Consider the following 13,054-nt stretch of genomic DNA (forward strand, 5'->3'; position numbering starts at 1 on the left):
GGAACCATGGTGTAGTAGTCAGTCTAGAGCAGCCACTTAACGATGTGACCGTGCTAGATTAAGTAGCCTGAGGATAGCCATTTGTACTGACCAAGTATGGCCGATGTGAAAATCCTGTAATTCCTCTGGTCACGGCCGTGTTCTGTAACTGCTGAACGGTGTCGTGTATTTTTCAAACTTCTCAGACTCCTGCTCTAAGTTCCCCCTCCCCCCACACGCTGTACATTGAGTCGCCACCTGCCCCCTATGCCTTTGTATCCAAGTTCTCCATACAATGTGATGCCACCCTGGCCTCTCTATCTTGTTTTCTCCCTGGTATAAAGAGCTCCCACTTCCCTGCTTGCTTCGGCGGCACATATACTAAAAAACTCCCACTTTAAGCACTCTGGGTCTTGGGAGAATTAGGCTCTAGAGCAGTGGTTCTCACCCTTCCTGATGCTGCAACCCTTTAATACAGTTCCTCATGTTGTGGGGACCCTCAACCTTAAAATTATTTTCGTTGCAATTTTTTTCAAGAAGAATAAAGTTTTATGAACTGATGGACAGTGTCACCCATTGCTTAAGTCACACTGACCCTGCTTGATTGAAGACAGGGGGCTTTACAGAAATAAATGGCAACGGGTTAGCAGTTACAGAAAGACTTACAACAAAACTTGTGCTCGCTTCGGCAGCACATATACTAAAAATGGAACGACACAGAGAAGATTAGCACGGCCCCTGCGTAAGGATGACACGCAAATTCGTGAAGCGTTCCATATTAAAAAACAAAACAAAACAAACCACTCCAATTACCTAAACTTAGCTACTTAAAGCAGGCTACCACAGCCTTTAACACAAGGAACCTGATTTCATAATCTTAAACGCAGACACGTAGTAGTAATTCAGCCCATAGACAAAGTTACTGTTAAGCAGACTTCTTGGTGGGTTTTTTTTCATTGCCACTTTATAACTGTAATTTTGCTACTGTTATGAGACCCCTGTGAAAGGGTCCTTCAACCGCAAAGGGGTCACAACCCACAGGTTGAGAACCGCCGCTCTAGCTGCCGCAGGACTGCAGGCTAATAAAGCCTTGCGGACCTTCATCAGAGTAGTGTGGGTTGCTTGATCTCATGCGGGCTCAGCACAACAACACTGTGGGTCAAGTGGAAGGAAGAGTTCCGTTCAAAGAAAAAAAGGAATGACGTGCAGTTTTTGACTTATTTATTCCAGCTCGAAAGAGGAAAGGCTTATTTTTATATTTTAAAAGATGAACCACGGTGGACTCTAAAATATTTCTGTAACGCAGGTTTATGGGCTTCTTTAACTATTCCAATGCTCAGAATAAACTAGGAATTATGTCTGTGGCCCCTCTGTATGATAGACCATTTTGCTAACGAAACACTTTGTAGTTAGCAGAGGATGCAGCTTTTTAATATTCAGCGATATCCTTAACCATAGAAGAAGGGCACTGCTTAGGAGAGGCGCTCGTTTTTCCGACGGTCGGTTTCAAGTCGGACCTCGGGGGTGCTGGCGTTCCCGCCAGGCACGCAGCCTGCAGTGGCCTCGGGCCACCAACAGGTGGCGCGCGCCCAGGCTCCAGGGGGCGGGTCCCGGAACGCGCGTCCGCCCGCGGCGCGGCCGCTCTCGGCTTCCGTTGAGCGCCGAGGAAGATGGCAGCCTCCGAGACGGTTAGACTACGGCTCCAGTTCGACTACCCGCCGCCAGCCACCCCGGACTGCACGGTCTTCTGGCTTCTCGTGGACTTGAACAGATGCCGAGTTGTCACGGATCTCATTAGCCTTGTCCGCCAGCGCTTTGGCTTCAGTTCGGGGGCCTTCCTGGGCCTCTACCTGGATGGGGGGCTCCTGCCCCCCGGCGAGAGCGCGCGTCTCGTTCGAGACAACGACTGCCTCAGGTGTGCGCTGGGTTGGGGAGCGGGTCGGGGACGCGCCTGCGCACGCTCAGGGCCGTAGGGAGCCGGGGGCTGCAGACCCCCGAATGGGTGGGGAGGAAGGGGTGGGCGTGGGGAGGTAGGTGGGGGCGTGTTGGGGTTGGCGGGGGCGTTTCGAAGCGTCACGCTTAGAGACGGGTGATGGTCATGAGTGTACTTGGTGCAGTCCCCTGCGTCCCCGGGAAGCTGCTAGCTAAGCATCCTTTCCCCGGAGGCTTCCCTTGGAGGCGGTTGGAGGACCAAACTTGGAAAAACACTACAAGCTGGGGGGGGGGGCGGGGGGAACGACCCGTGGTCCCCGCTCCCGCGGCCGTCCTCGAGACCCAGGTCAACGGAGCAACAGTTTGCGGCGGAGTTCCCGCGTGACACTCCTGGAGATAGCCCTGTGTGCCTGAGCCGGGTGTTGGGGGGCGGGGGCCCCCCGCTGTCACTCACATAGTGTGCTCCTAGTCATTAAAAAAAAAAAAGATAACCGAGGTGAGCGACAGGAAGCAATTGTGGTGTGACTTGAGCACGTGGTGGGACGCGATCCTGCCAGTTGACAATCCACGTTTTGGACTCATGGATCCGAGGCTAGTTTGCTGGTTCCAAAGCTTCCGCTTCGTTTAACCGCTCCCACTTCTTGCTCGCTGTTGGTGGTTGTGATTCGCTAGCCCTTTCCCCAGAGCATGAATCAGAGCCCCAAGATTACTTCAGAACACCAGGGATTTAATTTGCTAAGTCTTTCTATTTCTCTTCCTCCAATTAGGAACTCTGATTTGTTAATATTTATATCATTCATTATTTTCCGAGTTACAAATTTGTAAACGAAATGACAAGTTACTTATAAATTTCCATATTTATTCATAGTGCCCAACTCTGTCTGATAATCATGGGAAGCCAGGGCAGTTTCTAAAAGAGTTCCTTTGTCTTTTCATAACTGTGAGATAGCTCTCCCTTCTCCTTGTGGTTCAGAGGCTATTTGTAAGGATTAGCCCCCTTCCCATTGAAAGCTCGCTTGCCTCAGCTAACTGCATGTCAGCTTCAATGACTGAGTCATCTGGAAATGACACTATTTATGTGATAAAGGTAAGTCCAGAAGAAGCTATGAAAACTGTTATAATGTATACCATACAATGGCAGGTAAAATCCCCCCAAACCCTTCGAATGCACAGTTGCAGGTAGCAGTTCATACAGCTGCAGAGGTCTCTGCTGGCAAACAGAGCAGCCCTCAGGAGAAAAATACGGATTTGAAAAATACTGCCTGTTTCGTAGTTTCATGGCCCCTGCTTGATTCTCTTGCCCGCCTCTCACAAGCTCCCTTTCTTCAGGGTTACAGCAGAAGGATAGTTACTTGTCCTCCAAGGTACCTAGTATTGTTGTGGACCAAAATAACTCAATTCATGAACCAGTTCGAAACCACCAGTTGGAAATAGATGAGGCTCTCTATCCCGGTAAAGAGCCACAATCACAGAAACACGGGGCAAGTGTGCCCTGTCCTGTCGGGTCGCTTGGAGCTGGGATCAGCTCTATGGCAGTGCATTGCGCTTCATGAGATTGTGCTGTACTGCCCAGTGCAGAGGAGGGCTGGGCAAGGAGACATGAGTGTGCCCTGGGACTGCCCAGGAGGGGGCGGAAGTGGGTGGCCCGAAGCATCGTTGTGGAGGGAAGAGCTTACCTGACGTGGTTGGGAGGCAAAGTCGATCTGCAGAAGGGTCCTGGTGTGGGTACTGCAGGTACCGAGAGAAGTTTAATTAGGAGAAGAGGATCCAGTCTCACATTTCTCAGCCTGAGAACCTGGATTTGAGGCAGCCTCCTGAGCCTGGAGGCGCGAGAGGCATCTCTGCCCTATGGGGCTGTTCCAGCTTCTTCACAGCCCATTCCCCTAGACCAGCGGTTCTCAACCTGTGGGGTGAGACCCCTTTGGGGGTCAAACAACCCATTCACAGGGTTCACCTGATTCATAACTGTAGCAAAATGACAGTGATGAAGTAGCAACAAAAATAATGTTATGGTTGGGGGGGGGGGTTCCCCACCGCCTGAGGAACTGCATCAAAGGGTCGTGGCCTGAGGAAGATGGAGAACCACTGCTAGGCCTTGAAGTTGAATTTCTTCAGTCCCCATTGCTTCCAAACCCAAACCCAGTGTCAGGCAGTAGATGCTGACTCAGCAACTCTAGAGGCCAACGTAGACCTGCCCCTCCATGGCAGCGGTTCCCAACCTTCCTGATGCCGTGGCCCTTTCAGACAGTTCCTCGTGTGGCGGGGACCCCCCAACCAGAACATTATTTTCATTGCTACTTCATCACTGTCATTTTGCTACTGTTGTGAATCGGGCAACCCTGTGAAAGGGTTGTTCAACCCCCCAAGGGGTCACGACCCACAGGTTGAGAACTGCTGCTTTATGGGAAGAGAAAGCCCAGTCTGCTGAGGAGCGGCTGGTGGTTTCTGACTGCTGGGCTTGTGGTTAGCAGTGCGGTGCATGAACTGTTGCGCCCAGGCTGCTCTTCCCGTTGCCATGGCAGCTCTCATCTGTAAGGAGATGGAGCGTCCTTTGCCCCTCCCTGCATCCCTCCCTCGCTGGGCCCTCAGGAGCTTGTTGCTCTTCACTTGGCTGATAACTCAGCCCCACTGAAGGGCCTGGGAGGGCTGGTAGCGGGAGTTCTAGCTCTAAAGAGCTCACTTGAGTACTGTAGTGATTTCATCATCTCCATTTCAGGATCCTGCACGTTTTAGGATCAGCTAGTGCCACCTCCCAGAGGAATAGCGTTGTTTTCCTGTAGTGAAATATTTGGGAGGAAGCATTGTGGAATTGTCCAGCTGGCAGTTACCACCCCAGAGAATACACATTGGCTTAGTGTTTTTTATTTAAACAAAGTGAACATGTGTGAGTTTTAAAAATCGATCTACATTTCAAGTTGGAAATGAGTCCTCAGCCCCGCCCCCTTGGGCCCATCCCCTGTAGTAACAGACGGAGGGTGAGCCCGGGATTAGCTGGAACCTTGCCCGGCTGCTGCTTCTGCTTCTGCCCTTGTTCGTGCCGCATCTTGGGCATGCGACACATCTGAACAGTCATTCTGTGACCTGGAAGGCGAAAGATGCTGGCCTCATGGGGCTGGTTGTAGTAGAGAAAACAGATCCGAAATGCTTGGGACGCAGGATCTAGCCAGTAAAGACTTGTCGCTCGGGAGTTGACCGCAAGGGGCAGGTAGGCCATTGGGTCAGTCTTTTCCCGTCAGCCGGTGAGCACATTCTCTTCGGCTGACGGCACCTTGTTCGCACACAGCTGCGTCTTGGCTCACCGCAGCCGGTCTCTCTCCCGTTCTCTTGGCAGAGTGAAGCTGGAAGCGAGCGGCACTGCTGAGAGCTTGGCAGCAGCCAGGAATGGGGACAGTGCTACTGGGTTACCTAGAAAAGGCAAGAAGCGGGCTTTTACCTTGGAAGAAGCTGAAGACGGCGTGCTGGGTAACACATACTCAAAGAAGCACTGGAAGAAGCAAGAGCAGGACAACAGTGAGAAGGCTCCGGATGTGGAGGCCAAAGCTGCCGTAGACCAGAGTGCGAGGAAAAAAAGCAAGAGGAGGACCAAAGCATCCTATGGGGTAGTAGGTGCCGAGGGTGACGAGGCCAGAAGAAAGTCGCCCAAGAGAAAGGAGAAAGGGGATTGTAAACGGCAGGTCAAGACTCTCAAGTCGCCGAAAGCCCAGGTTTTGAAAGAGTGGGCCCTGCAGAACTGCAGCCCTCTGAAGGTTTCATCCACCAAAACCAGCCTTGTCAAAGTCAGAAAGAAAGGAGCCAGGGTGGGCCTTTGCGCCAAAGAGAGTCCCAGCTCCTCCTCGGAGTCCGAGTCCTCTCCGGAATCCAGTATCGAGGGTCGCAGCGGTGTTTTGGAGGCCAGGAAGTCCCCAGAGAGAACACCCACTGGGTTGCCAAAGGCAGGGCCTGTCGTGAGAAACGTGCCCGGGACAAAGACCATCTTGAACCTGGCCTCTGCCAAGGGCAAGGCAGCCAAACCATCGTCTTCCAGCTCAGACTCCAGCTCTGAGTCCGACGGCCCAGGCATGCCGTCCCAGGACACCGCGGAGTGTACCGCAGGGGTCCCACAGCCAGGGGCCCTCGTGGCAGGAAGAGGTGGTCTGGGGCCAGGAGCATCGTCACAGTTGCCAAGTGCTATTAGGTGGAAGCACTCTGAGGCCAGCACTGGCAGACAGGGTCCTCCTCTCAACCTGTCCCTGCCAGCCAGTTTTGGCCGAGGATGGGGTAGAGGAGAGGACCTTTCTTGGAAAGGACCAAGGGGTCGAGGTGTGCGGGGACGAGGGCGAGGGCGAGGACAAACCATTTCCTGTGTTTTAAATAGAAGCAGTGAATATCAGAAACAGCCACAGTTAACTGAAATATTAACAAACTCATCTACTATTATCCAGGTAAGGATGATTTATCTGGAGTTTGCTGCCTCCCACTGCCGCCTGTGAGGCTGGACTGACTTCACCGGTGGGGGTTGCCAGGGGTGGGGGTGGGGGGCGGCGCAGCTTTGCTCACCAGTAACATGTTGCACAACTAAATACTGCTCTTTCAGAATCCGGCAGAGGTAAGCCAGAAGGACTACAGTGTGTTACCATTGTTGGCGGCTGCCCCCCAGGTCGGAGAAAAGATTGCATTCAAGGTAACTATGAACACACCAACTAGAGGAGTGAAGGTTCGTTTCCTCCGAATCGGCTTGCTGTGCTGGGAGGAGGGCGGAGCCTCTGGAACACACAGATGAAATGATACATCGGGGTTGGTATGTGAGTTCAGTGTCAGAAGAGATCGGTGGGTATTGTCACTGGCACCCCTGCTTTGCTGCCGGAGTTTGGTGGGATCCCCAGAGTGGGGGAGGTGGGCACCCCGACAACCTGCCCCCCTCAAGCATGGGCAGGAGGAGCCAGGGGGATACCTGACTTTAAGAGGGACTTGTATACTTAGAGATTTTCAACTTCTCTCCAGCTTTTGGAACTAACATCCGATTACTCTCCCGACGTCTCTGATTACAAGGTATGGCTTTTATTTCAAAATAATTGTTAACAACAACAACAAAACACTTGTTAACAACAACAAAACACTTGTTAACAACAAAACACTTGTTAACAACAACAAAACACTTGTTAACAAAACACTTGTCAACAACAGAACACTTGTTTACAACAACAACACACTTGTTAACAACAACAAAATTGTTAGCAGTGTAGTACAGATTCCAAAATCCCATTTCCTGTTCTACGGGTAACATACACCTTTTTTGTAAGCAAGTGATGTCTTAAAGTAGAAGATTAAAAACATTAATATGTAAACTGTAAAACATAGACACACACACACACACCCATGTCATTTTCCTCATACTCGGAAAGAGTATAACATGCAAATAATGAGCTTAGTTTTTAAAGACGACATGCCTGAGTACCCTCTCCTCCACGAGTCTGAACTTGAAAAGAAAATGCTACCTAGTTTTCAGCCCAGACATTTGATTTTCTTCTTTTTATTATGAATTAGATAAAATCTTAGTTTTCCATTTAATAATCGGTGCCCATTCTGATTCCACGCATCCATTGCGATCCTCACAGCCCTGTTGCCTGTTTGATTCCTCCTATGTGCTGATTTATTTTTAATTCGCAGTGAAGTTCACATGACATTAAATGTGTCGTATTAACCATGCATTAAGTGTACATGTCAGTAGTTCCTAGTAGATTCACAGTGGGTGCATTAATTTTTGACTTTTATTTTTGAAAGGAAGGAAAAATATTAAGCCACAACCCAGAGACTCAACAAGTCGACATAGAAATCCTTTCTTCTTTACCTGGTGAGTCTCTTAGAAAAGTGTCTCAAATACCCTCATGTCTTCAGCGGTTACTAAGCAGCCCCATGCCTGGGAGATGTTTACTCTGCTGGCCCTGGGTGGCGGGGGCTCTCCAGCCCCGCTGTTAGCATGCAGCTGCTCTGGGCCCGCTCCCCAGCCCCGGTGGTGGACATGGTCCTGAAACTCTTAGGTTAGTCGTTCTCAATACTACAGTTCCGTAAGTCACACAAACTGAAAATGGATTGCAAACAGGAATCATATTTTTGGAGACCTAAGTTGAATGCAGACTCAGGGGGCTTGATAACAAACATTCGCTCCGGAATTCTATGGGGGCAGTTGGCTGTAAGAAGGAAACCTGCTGTAAAAACTTAAGATTCTGCACTCAAATTGCCTCGCATATGACTGCATGCGTGCATCACTTTTCAACCCAAACTAGACATTGCAGAACATGCCAACGGTACAGTGGGGGGCGTGGTTTCTAAGAGGGACATCGATTCAGTGCGATGGTCTCGTATTCACAGACCTCCATCCCACTTCCCAAGACTGGCAAGCCAGCCTCCTTCGGTGTGTGACGTCAAGTGTGTGACTATGCGCACATTCACCGGCGCTCTTGTGTTAAGTGGCCCTGCTTTCTCTTCCCCTGCCATGATCGGTTGTGAAAGCTTGGAGTAAGAGGGCCTTCCCTGTCAATGGCCAGGGAGCAGGGGAGATCACGCTTTCTTTCTTGGAGAGACTCTAAGGCCATGAATTGTATTCTACTTGTGTTTAAATAAGGTAAAAATTTAAAACACTCCAATAAGACAGGAACCAATCAAAAGGATTTTCAGCCAATCCCCTTCAATGATTATTAAGTAACAATCAGCTATACTGGCTTTCCAAGTTCTGATTAGGTTTCGTTGGTAGGGGCAGTGAATGAACAGAGAAGTGGGTCAGTGGTCGGGCTCTGGACCCAGCTTGTCAAACGTCTGCCAGTGATGGCATCCAATTGGAATACTTCTTTCGGGCTCCAAGACATCCCTTTACTAATAGAAGTGCAGGCAGGCTTTGCTCTGCACAGTGCCAGTCAATGTGAAGTTGAGTTACTGAGGTTTGGTTAACCAACACCAGTCCTTCAGCCGCACAGCTCAAGTGTCAGTCAACCTGCTCTGTTAGTGTGAACCACTGAGTGCGGGGCAGCCAGCCCCTCAGCCTCAAAGTCCCTCCGTAAATAACATCTGACCAGTGACCAGTCACATCCATCACTGCTGTCCGCGTGGGTGATTCCACTGCCGTCTGTTACTCAGTCCCTGCCCAGACTGCAGGCCACGTGGCTGTTGTCTCCTTGTCTCGCTCTCAGTGATCGAGCCACATGGTGTTGGACAGAGTAGGAGGAGGGAAAGGGGACACACAGAAACGGAGTGTGGGTCAACCGAGATGAAAGCTCAGCCTAGACACCCGAGGGGGTGATGCCTGGAGTGTCGTCTGAGGGCCTTCTTGTTGCGTAGTGGGCACGCATCATTATGAACGAAGGTTGCCCAGTACTCTGTGGCCTGTCCGCCAGGAAACCTGGAAACGATGATTGGGATGACAGTGGCTGAGACTCTTTGGTGCCCCATCTTAAGAGTACTAGTCACGGCTGGGAGGGCAGTTCACCCGGGCAAGCAGCCAAGGAGCCCTGGCGTGCTGTGCACGGGTCTCCTGAACTGCGTGCACGTGTGCGCACATGCATCCCTCATGCCGAGTGCCTGTCCTCATGGCGTACATTCTCTGGAGAGGGGCATTCCAGTTCTCAGAGAAAGGCCTTACTGTCTCCTTCCTGTCTGCTTTCAGCTTTGAAAGAACCTGGAAAGTTTGATTTGGTTTATCACAACGAGAATGGAACTGAGGTGGTGGAGTATGCGGTGACACAGGAGAAGAGGGTAGGCGGCCTTCTCTTCTCAGGACTGCTCGGTTTCACCTGTGCTGCTGCTCACCTGTGGTTTAGAAGGTGACATGGCAACTTCCCGAACTGCCTGTGTTAACCAATGAAGGGCTCGCTCTGCCTGGGAGCAGACAAACGACCCAGAGGAGTGTGCTCTGAAAGCTTTTTTGTCGAGTCACGCACTTCAGAAAGTGTGCATACAGCCTGAGCGACATTCACAAATGAGCGTACCCACATACCTACCCAGGAGCCCCTTCGCACCCTCTTCCTGTCACCCCCACCTCGGCCTTGACTTACAAAATCATGATTTTGAAGACAGACATAAACTAGCCATTCTGTCCTTGATCCTGGAGCCCTGGTGGCATAGTGGTGTTGCAGTGGGCTGCTCACCATGAGGTTAGCAGTTGGAAATCACTAGCCACTGCATGGGAGAAAGATGAGGTGTTTACTCCTGTAAAGAGTTACGGTCCCAGAAACCCACAGGAGCAGTTCTCCCCGTGCTACAGGGTCCCTGAGTCAGAATCAAGTCGATGCCCGTGAGTTTTTAAGTCGAGCATTCTGTTTAAATCCCTAACTTGCCAGTGTAGAAAGTAGGAGAGCAGGCTCAGGCCGTTCCTTCATAGTCGCCGCTGGCCGCCAGGTTTCCCACCAGGCCTGGCTCACTGGTCTGTGCAGCATCACTGTGAACAGAGGTTGTCGTTAAGAAAACGCTTCTCTAAAGGTGTTGGATGTTTGCAGTGGGAGTGGGTGACATTCAGTAAACTTAGCATTGCAAACTTACACTTTATCTGAGCTGCATACTTGGTGGAAACCCTAAGCAGAATGTTCTATTTTTTTCCAAATTAGATGGCACTCTGGGGGATTCACGCCAGAAACACATTTTTAGAATATATATTGGGATTGGCAGCTTCTCAATTTATAGGCAGCCCTACTTTTTCCCTGGAAGCTGTGTTGGAAAATTGCCCCTTGGTGGCTTCCTCTTGGGCCCGAAGTACAGGAGGAAGACTGCAGTTACCTCTCTTGACACTAGATGGCCTTCATTCCCTCAGAGAGGCGAGCGAGCTGCTCTTCTCTGAGTTGTGAGAAACCTCCTGTATTTGGACAGCAAAGGACCAGAACTTATCCCCCCCTCACTCTCCAGCACCCAGACTCCCTGCTCTGGAGCACATTCTGACTTGGAGACCCTGTGGGCAGAGAAGAACTGCGGTGTGGGTTCCCCAGGCTGTCACTTCAGGAGTAGCAAGCCGCCTCTTCTCCAGGGGGCTCCCTGTGTGAACCTTGTGGCTAGCAGCCCGGCTGGGCACCCACTGGGCCCCCAGGCTTCAGAGCTCCAACAGAGGACCCAGCAGTCTGGTGATAACCGGGTATCTGGGCACCTCTCATTCCCAAGAGGCCTATCCAGGAATTTGGTTTGGGCATGTCTTTCTGACCATCATGCAACTTGCCACCCTGCTCCTCTTTCCTGGCTAAACCAGAGGAAGGTGAAATATGTGAAATGGAAACTTTAGCTTCACATTAGGTAACTGAGTTCTTAGGCCTTAATTGAGCTTACTGCGGCTGATCATCTAGTTCTTCAGCCATCCTGCACAAATAGCAGTGGACTTGACTTGCGGATTTAATTTACTGAGAGGAGCCCTGCAGGCACAGTGGTGAAGTGTTCAGCTGCTAACCCGAAGGTCAGTAGTTCAAATCCACCAGCTGCTCCATGAGAGAGAGATGTGGCCCTCTGCTTCTGGGAAACCCCGTGGGGCAGTTCGACTCTGTCCCCGGGGTCACTGGATGGCACGTCTGGTTTTTGACGTCATCTCTGAATGAAGTCTCTGAATTTGACTCTTACTTTTCTCCTCAGATCACGGTTTTCTGGAGAGAACTGATTGATCCAAGACTAATTGTTGACTCTACGAGTAACACCACGTCAAGCACCGACCTTACCTAAGCCCAGCCTGCCCACCTCCGTTTATACATGCCCTGTTTTTTTCTGAAAGTGACTATTACCAGACTTTTTTTAAAGAGAGATTTGAAACCCGCATGCTTTTTTTTGTTGTTGTTGTTGTTATCTTCACCTTACTGCGTAGGAAGAAAAAAAAGATCTACCTCACTGACAAGAACATGGGTGTTGGTTTTGTGGACCTTCCCCCTCCACCCCCACCCCCCCACTTTAACTTCAGTAGCAAAGTTTAAATGTGACATTCCTGTGGGCATCATCTTTTTACCACTGTGAATGGCTTCTTCTCTGTGGTTTCTCGGACCAGCACGCAGCACCGTCAGAGGAGTCCAGAACATCACCCCGAGAAAGCGCTGCCTGCCTCCTCTCGCGAGGGCGTACTGAGTAACACTTCGAAGCAGGATAGCTTGCTGCGACGTGACCCAATTTTTCGGAACAGTTGAATTGTTCCATTGAATCCGGAACGCATTCTAAATGTCAAGCATTTCATACCTGGCAAATGGCAAGAGTTCATAGGTGGTTGGATTTGTTGTAGGGATTGCATTAAAGAATGCTCCCCCGCTCTTCTCAGTTTTTAAGTTAAGGGTTTGTAAGAGCGTCTGTAAAGCTACGCGAAGACCTCTTGTATGTGCCGGGGAAGCACTGGCGCTCTGCGCGGGCCCAGAGGGTTTGTTGACTGAGCTTCCGTCCAGGCCCAAGCTCCCCGCCACGAGATCCTGAGCGCCTGGCCCAGTGTGCTGAAGCAAGGGGCGCCAGTAGACACGTCCTCCTGGTCAACCCAAGCGCAGAAGGTTAAATGTATTCTGTGTGTAGACCCCTCCTTCAGCTCTGCAAGTTTCTGAATAAAATCACACTGAGCTAAATGTCCGTGTAGGAAGTGGTGGTCTTGTTTTAGAGGCTTGCAACCAGACTGTCCCTTGACTAGAGTTTTGCCTAGAGGCCGAGAGTCTTTGGAGCACTGCTAAGTACACGTGGTTTGACGCACCATGAGCAGCATTCTGAAAGAGCGAGAAGAATGTGAATGGGGGCGTGAGCACTGGCGTCCTTGGAAGAGAGTGAGTGCGTGTGATCCAGAGCAAAGGGGAGCGTGGGCCTCGGGGGTTGTTTTCTCTAAGTCCCTATCTGCACCACGTGAGTCACCTCTGCTCTACAGCGGGGTGGTTTCCACGGGAGTAACGATCATTAGCAAGGTCATGAAGTCAATTTGGTTGGTCAGAGCCAACTTTCTGTAGCAAAACACAACAGGACAGAGAAATAATAGTTTCGCCACATGCAGTGAATTTCATTTGTCTTAGGAAACCCGCGCTGTGTGTTGACAACACCAGGTTTCATACCGCTTATTTCAAATGGGCACAGGGATACAGTGGTCGTGTTACACGCAGACTGGGAAGCAGCTCCACCATCCTTCCCAGGAGTGAGACAGAGGGGGAGGCGAAAACCACGGTGCCCAGTGAGAGGTACAGGCCAGGGG

The 13,054-nt window shown here is 50.8% G+C and overlaps 1 protein-coding gene and 1 non-coding gene across 2 annotated transcripts; both read left to right on the forward strand.

Annotated features, from left to right (window-relative positions):
- Positions 1-655: 655 nt before the first annotated feature.
- On the forward strand, positions 656-762 carry LOC142460391 (U6 spliceosomal RNA). Its single transcript, XR_012786603.1, has one exon. It is a non-coding gene; the product is annotated as a U6 spliceosomal RNA (small nuclear RNA).
- An 882-nt stretch (positions 763-1,644) lies between these two features.
- Positions 1,645-12,436, forward strand: COIL (coilin). The gene is made up of 7 exons (XM_075561559.1): positions 1,645-1,894; positions 5,243-6,332; positions 6,485-6,571; positions 6,892-6,939; positions 7,672-7,741; positions 9,548-9,636; positions 11,488-12,436. The coding sequence occupies exons 1-7, from the start codon at positions 1,650-1,652 to the stop codon at positions 11,572-11,574; spliced, it is 1,716 nt and encodes a 571-aa protein (XP_075417674.1). The 5' UTR covers positions 1,645-1,649; the 3' UTR covers positions 11,575-12,436.
- Positions 12,437-13,054: the final 618 nt, after the last annotated feature.

Source organism: Tenrec ecaudatus, chromosome 10 (genome assembly GCF_050624435.1).
Source record: "Tenrec ecaudatus isolate mTenEca1 chromosome 10, mTenEca1.hap1, whole genome shotgun sequence".
NCBI lineage: Eukaryota > Metazoa > Chordata > Mammalia > Afrosoricida > Tenrecidae > Tenrec > Tenrec ecaudatus.